Genomic DNA, 23,358 nt, shown 5'->3' on the forward strand with positions numbered 1-23,358 from the left:
TAAAATATACCAAGTGATCACATTTTAAAACTATGTACATGGTTATTGATATCCTTCTCAATCTTGTGGGTATTGGACAGTTTTCAATAAATGTATTTACAATAAATCTGAAAGACTAAAATGTACAAAGAAAGAATTATTAAAGAAAAAAGTCTCACCTATATGGACCATTCAAACTTGCAACATATCTTTCATAAAATAATTCTTCCTTGGCCAGTGAAGCTACAGTTCTTATGTTTCCAACTGATTCTGTTGAAATCTAAATTGGGAGATAAATAAGAGATAATCCCTTACAATTTCAATCTACAACATACCTCCTAAATGCTGTCTCTTGTCTAGCATTTATTATTTTAGATCAGAAAGTGTTTGCTTAGGAGAGGAGATTGGGGTCTTGTTACCAGGTGAAGGAAAGCCCAGAGCAATGAGATTATTCACCCCACAGTCACAAGACAATGGGAGGCTGAAGCCAACAATGTATTTGAGTTCAGAATCTTGGGACCACATGCAGGAAGCATCAGCAGCCCCTGCCCTAACCCATGGGTTGTGACTCCAATTAGTTAAACCTTATCCAATGAAAAAGGAACAAACCCCAATCATCTGGGCACAGCTGGCACTTTCTCATAGATTATTCTGTCTCCTGGAAAAGCACTATCAGGTGAATGAAGACAGTAGCCTGAAACCCTTCTGCACACTAATGGTTTATATTTCATAGTGGAATAAAAAAGCAGCAATGTCAGGGCTCTGTGGCTCAGCCCTGCAATGCCTCTGGATGCAGCATAGAGCAGTGAAGAGTGATGCTGCTCACCCCAGGCACAAGGCGCAGCAGTGCCAGGGCTGCTGCTGTTACAACAGTCCCTGCCCAGAAATTCACTGTGGAGACTTTCAAATGCATTTTTATAGTCTAATTTACAGATGTTCTGTGTTATCTATGTTTTGCTTTCTTGGGGATATTATAAACATTCCCTTCATCCCCCACCCTGTCCTGTCCTCTCCTCTCCCACCTTCACTTATCTTCGATAACTGAGTCAGCTGTAATACAGCTACAGTGTTGTCCTTTAAAGTGATCTCACACCATAACCATGTACTTAAAATTGGAGAACTTACTCTTCCAGCCTCTTCCAAAGCTTTTTGATCCTTGGCGGCATGACCAGACACAGCGCTAACACTCGCAGCATTTGTAGCAATAACGAAAGGAATGCAGGCCAGGATAAGCAAAGTCAACTGCCAGCCGTATATGAAAGCAATAATGATGGCAGTCAGAAGGGTACAGACAGTCATAGTCATCAGTCCAAGTCGACTTCCAGTTGCCTAAGAAAACCCCAGAAACCCCCAAATATCCATAATTAGATTTTCCCTTTGTTACCCACTTGAAATTGCTACACAGTCAAGGCCAGTGGTACAGCTGGAAAAATGAAACCACACGTGATCACGTGTGTGGACATTATGCACCTATTTACATAACTGTTCCTAGATGCTCCTCTTACCTGCCAGCATTCAAGATTTCAAGAGAGGTTAAAGGAGTCTAAACAGTTGGTCATGGCAATTGTTTAATGAAATACATATCTGGGACTTACTCTACCTGAGGAACAAGAGACTGTGGCCACAGTCACAGTAGAACACGCTGGCGGGTGAGTGCCCAGCATTAGGCTAGAGGAGCTTCTAACAACAGTCATTCATTGACCCAGCCCACTAGTGGTGGTGGAAACTACTAATCTTCAGGTTCTCACACTGCTGCACCTGGGGTTGTGTTCTCAGAAAAAACCAAACCTGAATTTGGCCACCCTGCAGAAATGCTTTATCTCAGCAGGGATAACAAGTGGGAAAGATGAACTCATACTGAAGAACTCCTATCTCCCCACAGCTTAAGTAACCTTTTCATCAAGAACTTTTAAAATGAGAGATGATTAGCACTAAGCATCTGGGTGGGCTCTGTTCTGCAGAGAAAAGGTCTGAAATCAACCCTGTGGAAATAGTTCATCTTCCAAAATTCGTCTTGATGGAAAAAAACAAAAATCCTTGGGTGGGAAGAAAAATTCTTCTGTCTTGTGCCAAAGACTCCTGCCCTGAAAAGACTTTTCTTGTTCAATAAAATTTAAAATAGTAATAATTAAACCAATGCCAAGGTGAATTGTTGCCATATGTTCTAGGGGCTGTACATAAAGATGGATTTGGAAACTTCAGCCAGCGCAGCATGAAGCACGGTACTTATTTACTGACACTCTGTAGTGCTCCAGAGAACACAATAGCTTTGGAGAGCAATCCATGCCCTTAACTGGCTTTTGTAGTTAGGGGACCTTGTGCATCCCTCTGATATCCTGTCCTGATAGGGTGAAATAGTTTAATGCCACTGAAACAAACTGGAACTTTTAAAAATGAAAATGACTAAGTTTTGTCAAAGACTATTTTCTCACTACTAGCTCATAAGGAAGTAGGACAGGAGAGAGAAACAAAGTCTACCAAGACTGAAAAACCTAGAGATTAAAGGGTTTTTGATGCACAAATTTGAAGGACAGAAAGACACTAAAACAGAAAACTTTTCCCTACAAGCCTTGCAGTGATTCCCTCTTCCCACTTTTTTTTTTTTTTTTTTTCAGGTAGAAGGGAAGAAACAGAGACATTTGGCAGATGATCAGGGACTATGCAGAATTTGCCATATTCTCCTGCCAGTGGCCATCTGTCCCATAACAGCACCTTGAATCATTCCCTCCCTTGGTCATCATGTTCCCTGGTGTACTTTATTAATGCTGGGCCATTTCTTACCATTTGGCCTGCTTGTATGTGAAGCATATTTGGTGGGAATAGGAAGAAGAGTTATCTTCATTAAGGTCAGTAAAGATTTTTATCATGTGCAGATGCAACTTCTTCATGGTACTCAGATGACACCCATCACAGAGTGTAAAAACCCAGGGTCTACTGATTCTGGTCCCCAGCACATACAGATTTCACTTTGCATAGTAAAATGGTTTACAGTTATTATATACTTAGCTTTAAGATTTGAAGGGAGGGAAATGAAAGTTACATGAACATCTGCTTGATTTTTTTCATAGTTCTCATAATTTATCAGCTGGGAAGCCATTTCCAAGGTGTCAACAGCATGCTATATAAATACATCTGCCAGTCTGTGGGGCAGATTTACTGCCTTGTGTTCTGAAATAATCTCAGTATCCTTTGGAAACTACAATTAGTGTTAGTTAGAAAAAACAAACAAACAAACAAGCAAACAAGAATCAGCATACCCCTTTGACTTGGGAAGCATCTGTGGCAAGCCGAGTTAGCAGAACACCAACAGCGTTTTTCTGATCATCATACCATGCAATCTCCTGCAAGAAAAGACATTGTTATTAATTTTTCTTTAAAAAAATTACATGTCCTTACCATATTTCAGATTTATCGGTATTGTTAATAAAGTGAAGAAACATTTCCTGCTCAGGTAGCATACAGGGAAATGGAAGCACAAGTCATGATGTCTAACTGTAATATTCCTCATCTGCAGTCAGCATTTTCCGAGTAAACTAAAAGAAAAAACCTTAAAAGTACAATTCTGTTGTGAACATCTAACTGATCACAATAAAAGTGTTATTAGCTGTAATGTTCTTCTGAATGTGCCTATTTAGAAACTTGTATTATAAGCCCCTTTCAATCAGTCCTTCCTTGGGCCTAAAGAGGTTAACTATTCTCTTTTTTTGTTACCTGTTTCAGTAACTATAGAAAAGCAAGGTTTATCTATATTTATACATACAGAAAGGAAATGAGGCCCTTTTACCTCCAAAGGCTGTGGCAGTTTTTTTTTCTAGTCACTAATTTTTCCCTGTCCTAGTCCCTTTCAGATGTTTCTATGAACGAAGAGCTTCTTGATCCCAAATGCGTGTGTGAGGTGACAAGTTATGCATTTTCAGAACTCCTGTGCAAGTGACATGAAATTGCACAAATTAACAGGAAGGGTTTAATACAAGTAACTTTATTCTTCTCATAGGTAATGAGGCAATAGGGCAATTTGAATTTTTTGCAGTAAAAAATTATCAGATTGTCTGCTTGCTATGGATTGTAGTATGTAGCTTTAAATTTAAAGAACTAAACAGATTAGACTTAAACCTATATCTTACATATTTGCACCATGACCACTCAAGCCAGGGGAGATTAAACATTTTTGGTCATCCTTGCACACACAGCTGCAAACTGTGCTTACATGAATGTGTCAGAAGTGTGCACATTTGCAATAACACTCATTCAAAATTAGACTATTTGCAGTAGCAGCACTGAGCTAAACTGTACACAGGACAGGAGACTTTTGGAAAAAGTTGTACTTTTTTCTAAGCTAGTAGTAGAAGAGACATGTTTTAGTTTTCTTTTCTACAGACCACACAATTGAAACCCAATGTGTACCTTGTAATAGTCTGCAAAAGCCATCTGGCTCTCATGATAGACTAGCTGCATAATTCATACCTGCTGAAGTAATGCTTTGAAGGACAAAGAGCGAAGTCTCATTGTTAGTAATTCCCCAGACTTCCCAAACATGAATCCCTGGGGGAGGAAAGAGAGTCACATTTTCTCATCTGATGCTTTAACTCTGTTCATAAAGCCTCAAAACAAAAGCAATGACACCAAAAAGTCTCCTGCAAGCCCCTGTGTACATGTAAGTCTTGGGAAAATTGCCATTCACTTTCCTGGAACCTGAAACTCTATTTTCCCACAGAAATGAAGCAACATGGCACAGAAGGCAGGAGCTTTGCTGTAATGTCTTATTCGTATGCCTCAGCAGCGTTAGAAGATAAATCTGCCTATCTGGTCATTGGCCTCCCTACTCTGACTGCTACCAGAGACATTCTCTTACAGCAGTCAAACCAATAGATTTTATGATATGGACATCAATGTGCAGTAAACATTTTCTGCAAGTTGCGGAGCAGTCGTAAGACAACAGCAAATGATGGAGTTTGTTTGATGCTATGAAAAAGAATGTCTGCTATGGAAAGAGTCTATTTTATACTTTGGCAAGAGCCTACAGACTGTCAGTAAGAAACGTCAGTCTTAACTTTGACTTAAGGCCAGACCCTCATCTTTGATTTCAATCATGCTGAATCCACATTGCCTTCAGTGGCTCATTTAAAGCAACAGCAAATACTGACATATGTCTTCAAGTAAACACATCAATAAAACCCACATATCTCAGGAAGAACCCTGGCATTTCTGCATGTTTTTGTAAGCTCTGATTGGTGTTTCGCTTCTCAAAGTGCATTGACATGAGTTATACCTGCAACCTGCTGGGGAGTTAAGAACTTCTAACATTTTAGTGTAGTGACACTTACTTGGATTATGTATGCTGCTAAGATAATCACTCCAAGTAAAAGAAACATTAAAGAAAGCACCAAAGTGTTTTTACTCCTCTTTTCTGGATCTGTTTCTTGAAAAGCCTGTGCAAGGGAAAAAAAAAAAAAAAAAGCAAAACACCACGACGCACACAAAAATGAGTACACAGACAAGGAGTGCCAGTTACATAAACCAGTCTTCATTTCAATAAACTTGTCTATTTCAATTTCTCTTAGTAAGTATCCTGGATCCTGAAATCAGGCTGCAATCAACTTTCTGTTGAGGGCCAGAAAACAGTCCAGCTTTCCATTTAACCTACATCTCCCTAATTCGTTCCTCCAGCTCCAGCTATTGTTCCTCCTTTCCTCTGCTAGTCACACACAGTCCCACCAGGTTCTGTCTCTAGTGGGCCACTTCACCAATATTTATCCCATTTTCCTTGGATCCACTTATATGAATGAATCCCACCCAGAGTCTTACATAGGGAGAACTGGCTGAGCATCAGGGAGACTCAGGACTGCAATGTGTATTTGCAAAAAAACTTACCCCAATGATTTTTCCAAATATAACAGCAAATGCAGGATGTACTCCACCTGAGATGGCAGCAGCAATCACTCCCAGCAGTACATACAGCCACTCAGGCTTGTTCAGAGCCAGGATTCTTGAGTAAGGCACAGCAGGGAGTTTTTCTTCCTACAGGAAAGGGAAGGCTGCAAGTTTTCCTTGGAAACATGATATTCCCCAGCCCGTGGGTGTTCATTAGGCTTTGAGTACTGAGCTGTCTTGGTAAACTACTGAAAGCCCTCTCTGTGCACTCAGAGTGAGCAAACATGCAGGAGATCTGCAGCTTTGCTGTTTCATGTCCCAGAACTTCAACTGCACTGTAAAAGTTTGGAGGAAAAATGTAACAAAAGGCTAAGTCATCAGGGGAGAAGGACCAGGACAGGTCATTGAAAGTCAGACAGGACTTTCAATGCTCACCATGAATAGCAACTTTAACACTTGAATCTTTATAAAGAACAGAAAGTCTCACTGTTCAGAGCATAGAAAAGATCCCTTTGGTTCAGCTAAATGCTAGTGGGCTGGCAGTAATGCTACTGGGTAGAGAGGTCATCTTTCTCTTTTGCAAACTATAGCCTATGCATCATTACCAAAGCATGAAAGAGTCAGCCTGAACCTCCTTCGAAAGAACCAAAAAATGCTTTACCAATTCATTCAAGTGTCTATACCTCCACAGCGGGAGTTCTGGAAAAGCAAAAAATGAAAACATTGGAAGGGAGACAAAATATTAAGCAGGAAGAGAAGTTTCTTTTGCTTCCTGGTTATTTTATCCCATGTTTTGGATGCTGAATGAAGGTGGCTAAGCCTCAATCCTGAAAGTGGGCTGAGCTTTCTTAAATAGTTACAACTCCTGGATGCTTTGTTTCTTAATTTTTTGTGAATGTGATGAATACTGAAGTCTTGAACATGAATACCCACTACTTTCTCTGAAGTCTTAAGCAGTATTAACAAACAGACAAAAGGTATCTTTTGAAATTGCATAACTTTTTTGTGATAATAGCAATGGATCCAGCTCCTTTGTAGTATTTGAAATATGTATTAGCTGGCAGCTATATTTTAGTGAAAATAAATATTAATAGATACAAATTACACAAAAGCTTCCAGATTAATTTTAAATAATCAGATACTGTATTACAGATGAGATCCTAACTTCCATAGATTTAAAAGGATCCATGGTTTTACCTCAGAATTTACATTTTATTTCTTCACTTCAAGTGCCTTGAAGTCAGGTAAAAACAAACACACACCAAAACATGCCAATCAACTCTTCCAATATATTTCATGCAAAAGAATTGCTTTAGTTCAAGCAGTACAAAACAGGAAAAAACAAAATCAAGTTTCTATTGAGCTGCCTACCCAAAGTCCGGTGTGATCCAGAGTCTACTAGAAATGCGGTCCTATTGATTGCCCTTGAGCAAGTTTTGCTCAGCTTTGACAAAATACAGTTCTATTTCTAAAACCTGAACTTCCTATATGACTTTTATTTCTATATGACATTTGTCACCTAAAGTCTTTTATGCGAATAAAAATATCCAGAACAGGATGTTTTAAATCATATACTAAGACAAACAGAGAGAGAAAGTAATGGCTACTTTACTTAGAAGACACTTCAAAATGTTACGGTTTTGATATTTTTTGTTTGACATAAAGGTAATATGATATTCCAAAGTGCATTTAAACTTGGTATGCACAGCCCAGGGATTACATTATCCACCAGTATTTGCAACAGTGAGTACCAGGAGGAAAAAAAGTCCTGCAAATGAAATCTCACAAGTCATTTTAATTAGATAGAATTAAATAATGAGTAACACTGAAATAATATGTTTAATTTTATGAAGCATAACAAATCAACAGCACAAGCTACCTCCACACAAAGTCAATACTGTTAAAATGAAGTTTTTGGTAAGACATGCATGATTATCCCCATATTCCTAGAGCAAATGCTCAGCCTGGTGAGTACTGACTGTAATAGCACTAGAGTAAAGGTTGCATGGCAGCCAGCTCTCTAGAAGTAATTAAAATCATGTGCTTTGTGTTTATGCTTACATATTATCACTAAAATTCTAAACCATAGTTTTAATACTAACCTCCAACTCTTTTTTTTCCTTTTTTCTAGAGGGCTTTTTCTTAGAAGAGCGCCTCTTGCTCTTGTGTCTGCTGGATCTTCTTCGAATGCTGCCTTTTCCGGGGATCACCGATTCTTCAAAATTATCTTGAAGCTCCTCCACAAGATCATTTATGTTATTTTCCTCATATTCCTCAGCCCCTGTGTCTTCAGTTTCTTCTGATGTCTCACCATCTTCAAGATTATTGCTAGAACTCTAGTAAGAATTCATGATATACAGTCACAAGATGTTTTGACCAGGAAGAAGGAAGGGTAAAATTTGTTTGTCATGAGTACTGTTGTTTCAATCATCTGATCCCTGTTGCCTATAGGCCACATATATTTCAGTGTGTAATGTCAGTAGACTATTTGGATCTGATTTTTTTTTTTATTTAAGCAGTCTATGGAATCTACTTGGAATCTAACAATTCTGTGGTTATGCCATAAATATGTTGTCTATACCTTCTACTCACGTTTTTGACATATTGGATTGCATAAATGTGAAACACTTTTCTAGGCAAACCCCCTAGAATTCCAAGCCTGTGTCTGTGCCCAGACTAAAGGGGCTGAGCAGCTGCCAGCTGGACAACATGCAGGACCTACGGACAGAAAATGGCTCCAACATACCAGCATTTCACAACTTTGTGAAGAGAAAATAATTTGCCCTTACCTGTTGTGTTACAAGAGAATAGTAGAGTCCCTTCTGCAACATGAGTTCACTGTGTGTTCCTTGTTCAACCAAGACACCTTTCTCAAATCCAGCAATAGTGTCAGCAGTCTTAATGGTAGACAGTCTGTGAGCAACCACAATAGTCGTACGGCCAGTCCGAGCCTTACAGAAATACAAAGGTAATTTATATTAAAACGTGCATGAAAACAACACAGAAAAAAAATCAGTTATTTTAGGAATTTATAATACACATTTTTTAAAAAATCTAAATTTTAGAAATAACTCCTTCTGAAAACAAAGACTTTTCCCCCGGTTTCATGTCTCTTGTTTAACACTCTAAGGACACTTTCACGTTAATCTTACTAATGCAGGTATTAAAAGTTATAATTAAGGTTACTTGACTTTGTACTAAACTTGGACTGTTTGAGTTAAATTTGCCCATAAAGTGTTTCCATGTGTATGTACACATGGGAAGGAACCACAGTGAGAATGTAGTTAGATCTTTCTCAAAAGAATGCTAGGATAGCTAATATATAAAGAAATGATATTTTCTTTATATACTGTCTGTGCATATTTTTGGAAGTACAACATTAGCATGACTTCTGACAAGACTTAGCAGGAAAGCATAGAGGAACAGAGCACATCTGGGGTCAGAAATGAGTTTCAGCTACTCCATAAAGCTCTCTCCCAGTCTTTTGAAATAAGCTACATCCCAAATTGTCAGCTAATACATTCTCCACAGGGGCCTGCTGGGATTGGCAGCAAGAACCGCTGAAGCCTGCGGGTTCCATGCTCTGTCCCTCTCCAGCTCCCACACGCAGACCACTGGCGCACACAGTCCTCATGCAGCAAGTGAGCACAGGCCAGCTTGCGGCTGCTGGAGGGAACAGCCTCCCACCTCCCTGGCGCCTGGAGAAGATGGTGGCCTGAAGGCAGGGGGAGGAACCCAAGGAGATGTCCCGCAACAAATATATTCTACAGTTACAGAACCTGCAGTGTGCCAAGGTGGCCAAAAAGGCCAACAGCAGCCTGGTATGTGTCAAGAACAGTGTGGCCAGAAGGACTAGGGAAGTGATGGTCCCCTTGTACTTGACACTGGTGAGGCCCCACCTCAAATCATGTGTTCAGTTTTGGGCCCCTCACTACAAGAAAGACATTGAGGCGCTGGAGAGAATTCAGAGAACGGCAACAAAGCTGGCGAGGGATCTAGAGAACAAGTCTTATGAGGAATGACTGATGGTACTGGGGTTGAGGAGGTTGAGGGGGAGACCTTATCACCCTCTACACCTATCTGAAAGGAGGTTGTAATATGGAGGGTGTTGGTCTCTTCTCCCCAGTAGCAAGGAATAGGACAAGAGGAAATGGCCTCATGTTGTGTCAGGGGATGTTTAGATTGGATATTATGAAAAATTTATTTGTGCAAAGGATTATCAGGCATTAGAACAGGCTGCCCAGGGAAGTGGTTGAGTCACCATTCCTGAAGGTGTTTAAAAGACGCATAGATGAGGTTCTTCGGGACATGGTTTAATGCCAGAGTTAGGTTATGATTGGACTCTGTGATTGTAAGAATGATCTCTTCCAACCAAAATCATTCTGTGATTCTAAGTTACTTGCTACAGAAGTTGTACATCATATGGGCAAAGGAACAGGCATGGAGAAGACAAGGATAGTTTCAGTAGACGAATAATTCCATGGAGATTTGAATTCTTTCCCTATACCTGCCACCAAGTTTTCATGGGTCTGATGGCAATCACTCAAAGCCTGTCACAGGAGATCTATCTTGCTGCTGTTTTCATGCCTGTACCCTAATATGCAAAGCCCTCATGACTGCAGCTGGGAGCTGCAATCAGAGCAAGCAAAATGCTTTAAAAGATGCAAAGATATCTGACAAACATCTGCATAGGACTGCTCAGAATAACTTCACAAATGCACACTGTTTATCTCTGCTCCTCAGCTGTATAAATAAACGATATTAGCACCACTTTTTCCACTCAGGGGTGCTGAGAATAAATTTATAAATCCCATTTGGAGACTAAATTAATGGACATCAAAAAGCTGTGAAAATACAAATAAGTTACAATTCAGGGCTCATTTTGGTGTGTTCTGGGAACATGTTGAAGAATGACTCCTTAACAGAGTGATCTCCCTTGATGTTATACACTAAATGAAGCAAAAAGCTTCTGGAAAAGGTTAGTATTTGATCATGGAATTAAAGAAGGTGCAGAAGAGGGATAAATTAAACACTAAAAGATTGCTACTTGAGCTATAAGTTCACAGCAATAGTACTATACACCAATTAGATTAGATTAATAGTATTGTTATACACACGGATGCAAAAATAATATCAGTACAGTTGTGTGAATTTAGCCAACAGCTACTTTTTACCTCAGATTTAAACTGACTGGCAATGAAGGTGGTAAATTCTGTATTTCTCTTGAGCCATGCTTGTAACTCATCTCTTTGTTCATAACTACTGAAATGAAAGGCAGCATTTTTTGCTTAATTATTAGACAAATGAAACAATATTCCAGCCCAGCTATTAACTTGTTTTTTAATCAAAACCTCTAGGCTCCACTATGTCCTAGTAGAAACTGCTGATGAAGGAGGGCTGCAAGGAAAGGACTGTGAGTTGGTGGGACAGAGGCTTAGGTACAAGCTCAGGCAGCTCTCCTTTGCAGTAGTGCACACCCCAGAGCTGTGAGGTTGATAAAAAGCAAGAGCGGAACAGACACTCAGTATTTGTAACTGGCTCTGCTTTTGTTCTGTGACTTGCATTTAGTCTCTGTAGAGAAAGAAAATGGTTAAATCCCAAGAGCTTCCTGAAAGTTATCAAACAACTATTCAATGAAGAATAAATACTAGGAATATTACACTACATTACATTATATTATATATTTCTGTTATTCTACCTGAAAAAGATCATTCAGTCCTCATACCTGGCCTTGATAAGAGGTATATTTCACCAGCAAATAAATAATTGTGATTTGAGGAAAGGAGCTCAAGAGATCTGAGTTACAGTTACACATGACCATATCTTGGTAATTAGTAATAAGTTTTAAAAAAACCCTCAAATAGGCATGATTACTGAGTAAATTTTTGATTGTTTGAATCCCTTGTTAAGACCCTGAAACTGAATCATCCATCCAAATTTTATTTTCCAGTGTTCATTATTCCAATAGAAACTTGCAGTGAAAACCATATGTTGATTTTTCTTAAGTGCTGTTGCATTCTTTTATGGTAGCTTCAATAACATGACTCCTACCTTATCAAGAGCTGCTTGCACTATGGATTCACTCTGAGTATCTAGTGCAGATGTAGCTTCATCCAGAAGAAGAATCTTGGGATTTTTTGCCAGGGCACGGGCAATAGCTATTCGTTGCTTCTGTCCACCACTCAACTGAGCCCCTCTTTCCCCTACCATTGTGTTAAATTTCTGAGGAAACAGAAAACAAAATAGAAGTTGTGAATTGACTCAAATGAACTCCTTGCTTCTCTGTGCAGTCATAAGGACTCAGCTCCTAGACTAGAGGTAGCTTTCTCTGTCTGACATGAGCATGGGTAGAGCAAACATGCAATGATACTCAGCCATCTAGCCCTTGGCCAAGCCCTCCTACCCCATCACATACTTTACATGTCTAACTCAAAACTGAACATTTTTTAAAGTCTTAATCTTTACTACTTGCTCAGATAGTGCTCCAAACCCTGGGCTTTCTCAAGGCAAGCCCATAAAATGCATCTCTGCATTTGCTGAGGACTGCCTACCTTTCCAGTAGGTCTGGGATCATAGTGACCTGCCAGGACCTCTAATGTTTCCTCCTCTGAACCCGAGACACCCACTTTGGAGCCATTACTCAGGTCCTACTGACTGTGTCACTCACTCAGAAGTGGCAAGTCTCAAAGTCTACTGTAATTTTTTTTTTTTTCTTTATATAGCTGTTTAAGAGTACATATAATCAAATTACTCTTCCTGGGAGGAAGAAACCTTGGAACAGCCTGACACATTAGAAACGGCACATGCTTGAGAGATGGGCACCTCTCTGAGGTAACAGAATTTGAAATTGGTTCTCAGATAGGAACTTTTTCCACATCTTTTTTACTGCAGGACCAAAAGGAAGGTCATACCACCCATTCCTGAGGATATGTTTTGAATGACTGATCTCACTTTCTGCTCCCACCCTGAAAGGAGCAAGGCACCTACTGCCAGGATAGAGTTCAAAGCTGTGAACCTCAGGCAGAAGGAGAGCTCAAGCTCCCAGCTGTTAAAAATGGCCGTGGTTCAGGGTGTACTTATTTAGTTATGCTCCCAATTTCCTATTGAATATGCAGGCAGCTCCTGACAAAGCTCTTTTAAAGAGAAGATGCTGAAATCCAAAATCCAACTCTTCCCATGCCTCCTGAGATGGGTTGGGATGATAATACAGCTGTAAAGCTTCCCTTCTCCTGAGTTAAGGCACTCACATTTTTTCCAGACTTAGGCACAAATCCTCTGAGGGCAGCCAAACAAAGACAATATCTAGTCCAGAAAGCCCCTGAACTGAAAGCTGCTGGAGGCTGTAAGAGTATTTTGGGAAGTTATACTACAACTTGAATTCCCATGCTATCCCTCTCAGAAACAGGACACCAGCCTAACTGGACCTTTCGTTCTTACACTCAAAAGAAGTTCATGAACTCACGTCAGGAAGTTTAGATATAAAGTCAAAAGCATTGGCTTCCTTGGCTGCTTGCTCAATTTCAGCATCAGAAATGTCTTCTCGGCCATAGCGAATGTTCTCGGCTATTGTTGTTGCAAACAAAACAGGCTCCTGGCTCACAATACCAATATTTTCTCGTAGCCACTTTACATTAAGTGCCCGAATATCTTGACCATCTAAGGTAATCTGAAAGGAAAAGCATATGTCAAAGAAATGTTGAAAAAATGCTTTCTGTTCATAATAAATTAATTATTTACTATTACGTGACTTAAGCATCAGCTACAAGAAAAAAATTAAAAAATGTTGTCTTTAGCAGAAAACTATGCTGGGGGAGAAGTTACAACTGAAGATATTATGGGGTTATTTGGTTTGTTGTTGTTGTTGTTGTTCTTTTTTTCCTCCCTCCTTCCCAATAACCACACTGTCCAAGCTGGCTTAAGAGTTTTTGAGCTTCTGAACATATTTTTTACCTTTTTCTTATGCCCCTGTGCCAGTTTGCTGCCCTCACAGGTGTGGCTGCACAATTGCCTCTGTGCCTGTGCTTTATGCCAGATCAAATAAATAATCCAAGTTGACTAAATGGGTAGGGAAAATTATTTTTAACCTGGATCATTTGCCATTTTTAACCTAGATCATATGGTCCTATGAACATTAACATCAGCACAGGGTAGGAACAGCAAACTGACACATGAGGGCAAGAACAAATAGACACAGAAACACTAAGTTTAAGAAACAACTGTGTTGATAACAGCAGCCTTGATACATTATATAGTGATAGTTCAGTATTTAATATTTGAAAAGTTTACCTAGTTCCAACTAGCAGCAACAACTGCTATGCAGCATTCTTAAACTATTAGGTATAAAAATAACATTATTTTCCTTATTTTTTTTTTTTTTCCCCTTTGGAAGTTTCATTTAGCATTTACTGACTGGATCTAGTGTTTAGTCGTAGAGCAGACATACAATATATAACAATGGAAAATTTGCTGTGCGTTAGCAGATAGAGAAAAATGAGCCAAGAAAACAACCATTTAAAATAGGAAAACTCTCTCCATGTTTTAGTTTATATTTAATGAAAAGGAAGCAAAATACAGCAGAGCACTGTTTACTTAAAAAGTTTACTGAACCTGAAAAGCCAACTGTAGATGAAAATAATTTTAAATTCAGATTGTGCTCCTATTCAAAGATTTGTGGTATTTACCATACTGGCATAGTACTGCAAGAAGGAGGAGAGTACTGAAGTCAAGTAAACAGAAAAAGATAGTTAATTTGAAATTTAATCTGTGGAAATGCTGACCCATGAAGACATATGCTCAAATTCAATTAAAAAAAAAAAAAAAAAAAATCAAGGTTCTGTCAATATGGGAATCTTGTGCTCATCCTAATAGCTCTCAGTTTTTTACAGTTCACTTGCAGGTACTCACTTCTCCCTGGACAGGATCATAGAATCTCTGCAGCAACTGAACAGTAGTGCTTTTTCCACAACCACTGGCACCAACTAAAGCAATGGTCTTCCCAGCTTGAACTTTCAAATTTAGACCTCTGAGGATCTGAGGAAGGGGAAAAGAAAAAAAAAAAAAAGAACAAAAAAGTTATCTTAGTTTGACAAGCTGAATTGGAGAAGTCTATCCAGGTAATTGTAGCAAGGTAGTAGTAAGGAACGCTGTCTGAAGGTATGGCAATATCAGTAATGTAATTGTACCTGGGAATATTCTGGGGCACTGATATGACAGAGCCTGCATCTATGCTTGTGAAAGGTATTAGCCTTCAAAACAGGATGGCTACTTACAACCTGCCTTTTGGGAATGGTCCCTGGATCCTTCTGGCTACCAAATCAAGCCTGGGAATTATCTGAGAAGACTGACAACTGGAACAGGCCAAGTTCATGCCAAGAAACATTTTAAGAGTTCTCTTGCATAGACCATTGCATTCCAGTGCCTGGGAAAATTCCAAAGCACACTCAAATCAACTAATATAGACACAGCCACAGTACTCTAAACTTCATAGCTCATTTTCTCCAATTTGTGTGATCTAGTAGCAAGCTTGGAGTCTTAGGTTCTCTTGCTGTCCTTTGTTTTACAGTGCTTAGATAGTGGCATAACACTTAGTTATGAGCCTTACAGAAAAATATTTCTAAGGTGCTAACCATTATTGCTGAGAAACAAGCATGTTTTCTTCTTGTTTTAAAATATAAATGGCTGTTTTAAGAAGGTAACTGCTGGGAAGCCCTTCATAAATCCCAATCCATATTTTTAACAGCCTCAACAACCTGAGGAGCAGCTACAAATTTAAGATATCCGTGTTGCAATTTTCACGTTGAGGAACGTTTTACCTCAAAAGATGTCCATGTCATATATGAATAATGCTGTGCAGTTGCCAAAATATTTGGCTGCTGTGGGAATTCTTCGTGTTTATACCAGGCTGATTTATAATTTTGCCTACACGTGTTTTTGCAATGAGAAATTAAAATAGTTGCAATATTGCTCTCCTCTCCCTGTGTTGCATCCAGCAGGGTTTCTATCTCCAAGAAGCTGATATTCTGGTGCCTGCATTATCAAACAAGAACTATATTCTTGATACTTTCTCCAGATGCAAGTAGTCACAACCACCTAATAGGCTATTTCTAACTCACTTTCATCAGGTAAGGTGTTGCCAAGATTAAAACTGATAATAACTAGGCTCCTTAGAGCTCTTTGATTTGGTTTAGCCTGGAAAGGGGAGATTATTGAACCGCAACTTCAATGTCTGCCCAAAATAACATTTGACTTCCAAATGTATAGTTAGAATGATATGTTTCAATTCACTTGATGGCATATTGCTGTAAAGCCTATCTCAAGGGTCATTTTTCACATGGGATATCACAGCAGCTCAGAACAAGCAAAGGGCTGGAAAGAGCAACTTCCTGGTTTAACTGTGTAAGGTCTGGAAGTTTTAATGAGAGATCTTGAAAAATCTTAAGTGGTTTATCAATGCTCTTGTTCACACAAATTCAGACTAGGAGCAACACATTCTGATTAGCTTTGTCCAGCAGAGGAGAATGGTGAGTAGGTAGCCAGTGCCAGTAGAGCTAGGTCTTTGTCTTTGGACATTATTCTTATCCCAATAGTGCACAGTCTCCCAAGATAGGAATGCATTTTGCATTCAGCAACAAAAACAAGATTAGAGAAATAACATTGACATGGGCTTCAGAATTTCAGTAGAGTAGATTAATCTGAAATGAACACTTACTTTAACATCAGGTCTGGATGGGTAACTGAAATGGATGTTTCTGAATTCAATTTCTCCTATGAGCTTGTCTGGTTTGTAGCCTTCCTTAGAACTGCTATCTATAAGCCGTTTCTAGAGAGAAGTTTTTAAAATATATTTCTGGTTATTACACATTTGGACCTGCTATTTCAGCTGGATATATTGTTCTCTTCTTTATTTTCTTAGCTGCTTAAGTAGGCTGAAGTACACTGTTGTAGAGCTGCTGTGTTTTACTCACAAGATGCTGTATGCAGGGGAACATCTAACTGTGAATTCTGCTTTGAAAATATAGCACATTTTCAAATGCAACAAAATGCACAGCAGAAAATCTATAATTGCAGAAACTAGCTGTACTACATTGCAGCCAAAACATGGCCCTCAGTTATCTAAATAGGAGGGCTTTATACTCACATCAAGAATGATGTAGCCATTTCTGCATGAACTTTCTAGTGCTACTTGTTTAAAATATTTTATATACAGATACCCAATTGCTGCATAACATGGAAAGATCAAGATAACAATGTGGAAACCCTTTTTCATGGAAACATCAGCACTGCAGCTTTATATTACCATAGCTTTCAATAGCACTATTAATACCCTCTTCACCAGCTCCTCCCTTCCCCAAAAATCCCAGCTCAGCTGAAACATTACAGAGGTATTTTTTTAAAAAAATACTATAGTGCCTTACTATAATACTTTCCATCTGTAGTTGCAAGTCGAATATAGAGAAAGACTTCGTCCATAAATCTCAGATACACACACCAGGTTTTCCAGCATTCATTGTAAAAAATAAAGGGGTAGGTTTTTTTAAATAGGAATGGAAATATTATGGGTTTCAACAGTAGGCATCTATGGAGTTTATGGTCTAGGGACTTTCGAGTGGTTTTATTACATCTCTTGAGGAAAAAAGGAAAAACTTAAATCTTGTTAAAAGGATTTTCTACTTAGATACTTACCTTGTCAATAATCTGATATATTTCATAGGCAGCCCCACGTGCCTTAGCAACACTCTCCAGGTTGGGAGCTGCCTGGCCCAGAGAGAAGGCTCCGACAATCACAGAGAAGAACACCTGCAAGAGACAGATAGAGCCATCACAGTTAACAGTGATTAGAGTCACCAGTACCCGGCTGTTAAATCCCCGACTCTTTCTAGTGCAGCCTTTCCAGGAACATTAAACCAAAAAGCAAAAAGTGCGTTTCACACTTGCTCCTGTCCATTCTCCATTCTCCTGGGGTGAATGGTAACTACAAACACATGCTTTTGTGACATTATTTTTTTTTTATGCTCTTGCATTTTCTATAATCTAAAAATAGAATAAATATTTTTCTCTGTTGCTTCCCAGATATGCCCACCTGTAGGACCAACATACAAGTAACTTGATGTGCTGTGAGGAACCACACTGAGTAATCAGGACATTAGAAGTCACTTCAGTGTGAAAGTTAAGCATGTAGCCAAACTTTTGATGGCAAGAAGATAGCTAAATACCTTAAAACCACTATCAACTTTGACATATAGTTAAATGCTTACAAGTAAACAACAACAAAATTCAGAGAAGACATTGTGGCTAAATGAGATGTTGAGGACTTCCCTATACACATTCAGCACACCAGTGGGATTTGTTTAGTCCTAACGCCTAGCTAGAATTTTGTTGGCAGTCCGGGTTACTTGTCTTTGCTCCCTAATCATTAGCTCTATGTTGCTCATCCTGCCCCACAATAGGGTCCAAGACAAGTGAGAAAATGACTGTCTGCAGGTACTTTTGCCTCCATGTTGATTAGAGTGGGAATTTCAGGTACCCTGTTCAAACTTGTGATATCAAAATCTGGGTAAGAGGAATGCCTTCCTTTCAGTTCTTTTATATCAAATGAATCTCTCACAGCTTATTTAGCCAGAACTTGGCAGAAAATAGAAATAATTATATGCACTGCTTGCATAACTATTTTCTTGAAATTACAGAGCATTTTTCAAAGCAGCATTTCTGTACTTACAATTAACACGTTACCAATGTCATAGTTTTCTTTCTCCTCAACAGTGAGCTTAGTTCCATACCAAAATGCAAGTGCATAGGATCCAAAGATAAGAAATTGTGAAACACCCAGAGATGTATTTGTGGTAATGGATTTTTTCACTCCAACACTTCTAGCCATGTCTAAGTTAGCATCATATCTGAAAGTGGATAAGGCAGCCATTAGTTTAATAGGTACCACATACCATTCTGATTGATATTTCCCAGTGTCCTTTTTTTTTTTTATTTGAAAGGTTTTCTGCCATAAAAGTAATTAAAGTCCCAGAAAGAGAAAGTGAATACAGGTGTGGGTGGTGGGTTTTTTTGGTGTGTTTTTTTTTTTATACAGGACTAGTGTGGATCTAATTCCTTGAATAAATCCGCCCTGACATATGCTGACAACACTCTCATTTAGGAAACAATTGAGTAGCATGACTTCATTATTATGATGGAAGACAAGATACCACTCTTGAGCCATTTATTTGTATTAGTCCTGAAAAGAAATATTGAAAAAGTTTTATCAGTATTACCCCTCAAAGCTAAGGTTTAGTCTTCCACATTTAAAAAAGGCATTATGGATGAAGGCAGGTAAGTGAACAGAAGCCAGAGCTCCCTCTGACACCAGTATTGTTTCATTACTGGCCATTATGGGAAGTCAGGAATCTTTCCCTTAAGTTAGTTTACTAATATGGCAATACAGCAATCAAGTGGACACAGGAAACCACTATAAAGACTGACAAGTTCAGGGAGAGAATTATTTATTCTAAGGACAGTTCATATTTTTCTTTCATAGTTTCCAGCTAGTAGCTTTCACTTACTCAGGCTCATAATGGAAATCATAGCCTAGGAATAGTCTATCTTTCTACTTGTCAGCAACACGCTCAGCACCTTGCACTTTTTTCTTAATACATATTTTCTACACAAACATCCCTGCAGTAGGAAGACATGGAATTCAGTCAGCTGTGAAGGAATCTTAATGCAATGGGCATTAATTTTGTTCATGTAAATTGTTCACATGCTACCAACATTGTATTTGTTACTCAAACATATTTAAATGTTTTGGCTTGGTCATGTTCTTAAAATCAAGCCCTACTTTCGAGTCAGCAGTGTTGCAGGTCCTCCACGGAAATGAGAACTGTATTTAAGCACTGTAACAAGTACACACGATCACTTGATTAGAGAGGAAAAGCCAAGTCACTGCCAGAAACAGAAGATGACTGAAGGTCCATTGCAAGTATAAACATTTTTGGTCAGTGAAAGATTGTTTTTCCTGACTCTGAGGCCATCATTCAAAGAGCTGTGTAGGAGTCACAATCCACAGTTTGCAAAATGTCCTAGTCAGTTCCTGATAGCAGTTTTTCCCTAGAAGATGTTCCTATGAAAGGCAACAGTTCTGTGTTGTTTTTTTTTTACATTAAATGGAGGTGAAGATGTGGAAGAGGCTGACTGGTCAACTGTAGAAGAAAGAAAACTGGTCTTAACTGGCATGAAATTACCTGGGTATCAGTTATTTCACCTTCAGATCTCAACCTCCCCTTCCTCCAAAAGTAATTTGAAGCAGCTCCTACCATTGGATTTTCAGACACTTGTAGTTGCGGGAATCAAGAGGAAGATGGGGGCAGGAGGGAAAACTGATCTAGGCCATTTTAGGGCTTTTTTGCCTTTACTGTGTAAACAGAAAGGGTCTTAACATTGTTGCAACTTAAGAGCAAAACCCAGTAAGCAGAATATAGTGCTACAAGATAGTCCGAGCTCAGCCCTTGGAAGCAAACAAATGCAGGAGCAGGCTATAGGACCCTTAGCTACGGCTAACATTACATTAGAAAATTCATACAAGATCAGGGCAAACATAAGATCTGAAAAGGATAGAAGACATCCATGGATCAGGTCTTCCAGTTTGCCCTTCCCAACTGCATGGTATTGTCGATGCCCTGTATTTTTATACTGAATGTTACTGGTTATGATATGTGAATAAATTTGTGGTCAGTGATATCCACCTCACCTTTTACATGTGACTACCACCAACACTGGATTAGGTCAACTACTAGTGTTATGTGCAAATCATTAAAGTAATAAAAGCCAGTGATGTGATTTTACTTAATTTTACTGTTATCCAGTGAAGCTTAAACGTAAACTCATTAATCAAAGCTCAGAACAGCAGCACGCGTGTTCTAGGAGTTAAGCAATTAATCACATGCTTTGCTGCATTTGACTAGTAGGTAAAGACAACCTTCCCACCACTTTCACTTTAAATTCAACTCCGGATCTGTGTCAGGGGAGAAATTTGAGTCTACGTTGCTGTGATAACACCAAATAGCCTTTATTCACTACTAGATGTATCTACACATCTTTAGTTTCAAGGGAGCTGTCCACTAATAAAAGGATAAAGTGACACTACGGGGAATACCATTCCCCTACCCCTCCAAACAAAAAGAAAAATCAAACAAAAAACCCAACTCACAGCCAAACTTATTTTATATATAATTATTATTTCAAAAACTTACTTTGCTAATGCTTTCTGCTGTCCATTGAAAGCCACAACAGTCCTGATTGCTGTCAAAATTTCTTCTGCCACAGCTCCAGCTTTGGCATAAGCAGACAGCTCTTTAGCAGTAAGGGATGCCAGGAGCTGGTAAGTTGAAAAACAGATGTTATTGCAGCCTACCAAAAGGGTTTGCACACTGTACTGATTAATAGGAATGATCAGTGGTCAAGGCACAAGATGAGGTTTTAGGAAAGAGGGGGTGTCAGCTCCTCTCTGTGCCCCAAATTTCCCCTAAATCCAGATCACTCTCTCAGTGTGTCCTCATTAAAGTGAAAGACTACGCAAGCATCAGATGATGACCTTCCTCCCAAGCTGAGGGCAGCCTAAGGACTACACTGTGATATGTGTGGAGTCAGGGAGGTGTGCTGTAGCTGTTCTGAGTGGTGCCTGAGGTGTCTAGAAACTAGAGCACCAGAAGACTTTGAAGTCAGCAAGGTAGTTGCTACAACTTCTAATGTTCTTCTTCCTAGATTATTTGAAATACTACAAGTAGTAAAACACCCCCCAGTATTATATGTAAGTAACCACTCTGGAATAGAAGCCATGCTCATTAATGTGGCTACAACAGATCACAGGGGGAAATATTTCCCTATCTGAAAGGGAAACCTCTCTAGACATTTCACAGTAGCTGTATGTGTCCCCTAGGGTCTACTCTGTACACAGAATGAAACTTTTTTGCAATAGAGGTGGTATCACATGTATGTGGATGGAAAGAGTTTAAAAAGTATTTTTGTTAAGAGAGAAGAATAAGGGTCACAAGCTTCTGCCTGGACTTCCCCAGTGCTCTTCATTATGAAACTGCTGTGCAAGGAAGATGCTCTGATGCAGATCAGATCACAAGGGACAAGGACAGAGTAGTTGTACCAAAAGAATATGACATACAATTGTGTGCTTTGGAGCCCAGAGAAAATCTACAGGAGGATCAGAAATCATAACGTAAGCATAGGGCCAACCTCCCAACTTAGAAACCACATGAGGTTTCTCCCATACCCTCCCCCTTTCCTGTGCGTAAGAGTTGTCATGTTTTTCTGGTTTGATTTTTTTATTGATCCCCACTCACTTACAGTTGACCAAACTGCTGCTGACACAGCAAGCAGAGGGCTGACTGACAAAATCACCAGCGTCAGCTTCCACCCATGGACGAATCCTATAATAATCCCTGTCAGAAATGTGGAAAAAAACTGTACAAAGATACAGATCTTGTCTCCGATGCCTTCGTGGATGGTGTTGATGTCACTTTAAATAACAATAATAATAAAAAAATATTTGTTAGCTTTGAATGCCTTTCTTTCTACCCCCACCCTGCCCCCGTTTCATGCTGTGTGGCCTAATGTCAGAAGCTTTGCCATTTCCTAACTGGCACAGCAAAATTTCTAACCACAGCTACTGAACGGTACCATTAGTCTCTTATGTGGCCAAAACACAGCAGAAACCTCCGATTTTTTAGGACTCTCTCTGTATTTTCCATCATTCTCTGCTGTTTCTCTGCCCTGTCACCAGGAGGAGGAAAGGAGGAGGAAAGGAGGAGGAAAGGAGGAGGAAAGGAGGAGGAAAGGAGGAGGAAAGGAGGAGGAAAGGAGGAGGAAAGGAGGAGGAAAGGAGGAGGAAAGGAGGAGGAAAGGAGGAGGAAAGGAGGAGGAAAGGAGGAGGAAAGGAGGAGGAAAGGAGGAGGAAAGGAGGAGGAAAGGAGGAGGAAAGGAGGAGGAAAGGAGGAGGAAAGTCTGTGTTCATGCATACAGTCCCATTGCATATTGGGGCACACAGTCTTCATCCCTCAGTCTGTTTAAGTCTATGGAAAAGCCTCAAAGAGTTTAATTGACTGGACAGGGTCCAGCCTGAGATATGGCTGGATGTAAATGCAAGCTCATATCCATTCAATAAAGTGTCAGAGCTTTCAGTGTTTGTAAACTAGCTGGAGACAGCAGAGCTGTTTATCTAGTACTGTCTGCCACACACTTAGTGGACATTATAAAGTCAAGGGATTTCCCAGTAAAACCTTCCAATTCATATCACACAAACTGCACAAATAAAGCTGAAAAGAATAATGAATTTCTCCCTCAGAGATGTAATATTTCATACTTAAAAAAACAAACAAACAAAACAAACCAAACTCTGTGGGCTATTCCACAGAAGATAAATGGCAGTTTTCTTTTAAACATCATACTGGGCAGGGGGGGGAGGGGGTGGGGGGTAGGGGGGATGGTGTGCAGGGAGGAGAGGTCAAAAATGAA

At 39.4% G+C, this 23,358-nt stretch overlaps 1 protein-coding gene across 1 annotated transcript in view; it reads right to left on the minus strand.

The window, feature by feature from the left end:
* Nucleotides 1-23,358, minus strand: part of ABCB5 (ATP binding cassette subfamily B member 5) — a gene marked incomplete at its 5' end in the record, with an annotated part of 35,022 nt that overhangs the window by 6,999 nt on the left and 4,665 nt on the right. The window contains 16 exons of the mRNA XM_082044606.1: nucleotides 159-259; nucleotides 1,105-1,308; nucleotides 3,237-3,320; nucleotides 4,444-4,521; nucleotides 5,304-5,408; nucleotides 5,851-5,997; nucleotides 7,953-8,186; nucleotides 8,640-8,801; nucleotides 11,902-12,072; nucleotides 13,313-13,516; nucleotides 14,755-14,880; nucleotides 16,559-16,669; nucleotides 17,533-17,646; nucleotides 18,566-18,743; nucleotides 21,087-21,211; nucleotides 22,192-22,363. Of these exons, the coding sequence (XP_081900732.1) occupies nucleotides 159-259; nucleotides 1,105-1,308; nucleotides 3,237-3,320; nucleotides 4,444-4,521; nucleotides 5,304-5,408; nucleotides 5,851-5,997; nucleotides 7,953-8,186; nucleotides 8,640-8,801; nucleotides 11,902-12,072; nucleotides 13,313-13,516; nucleotides 14,755-14,880; nucleotides 16,559-16,669; nucleotides 17,533-17,646; nucleotides 18,566-18,743; nucleotides 21,087-21,211; nucleotides 22,192-22,363 (2,316 nt within the window). The remainder of the gene's footprint in view (nucleotides 1-158; nucleotides 260-1,104; nucleotides 1,309-3,236; nucleotides 3,321-4,443; nucleotides 4,522-5,303; nucleotides 5,409-5,850; nucleotides 5,998-7,952; nucleotides 8,187-8,639; nucleotides 8,802-11,901; nucleotides 12,073-13,312; nucleotides 13,517-14,754; nucleotides 14,881-16,558; nucleotides 16,670-17,532; nucleotides 17,647-18,565; nucleotides 18,744-21,086; nucleotides 21,212-22,191; nucleotides 22,364-23,358) is intronic.

Source organism: Streptopelia decaocto (assembly GCF_964273445.1).
Source record: "Streptopelia decaocto genome assembly, chromosome: 2".
In the NCBI taxonomy this organism is placed as follows: domain Eukaryota; kingdom Metazoa; phylum Chordata; class Aves; order Columbiformes; family Columbidae; genus Streptopelia; species Streptopelia decaocto.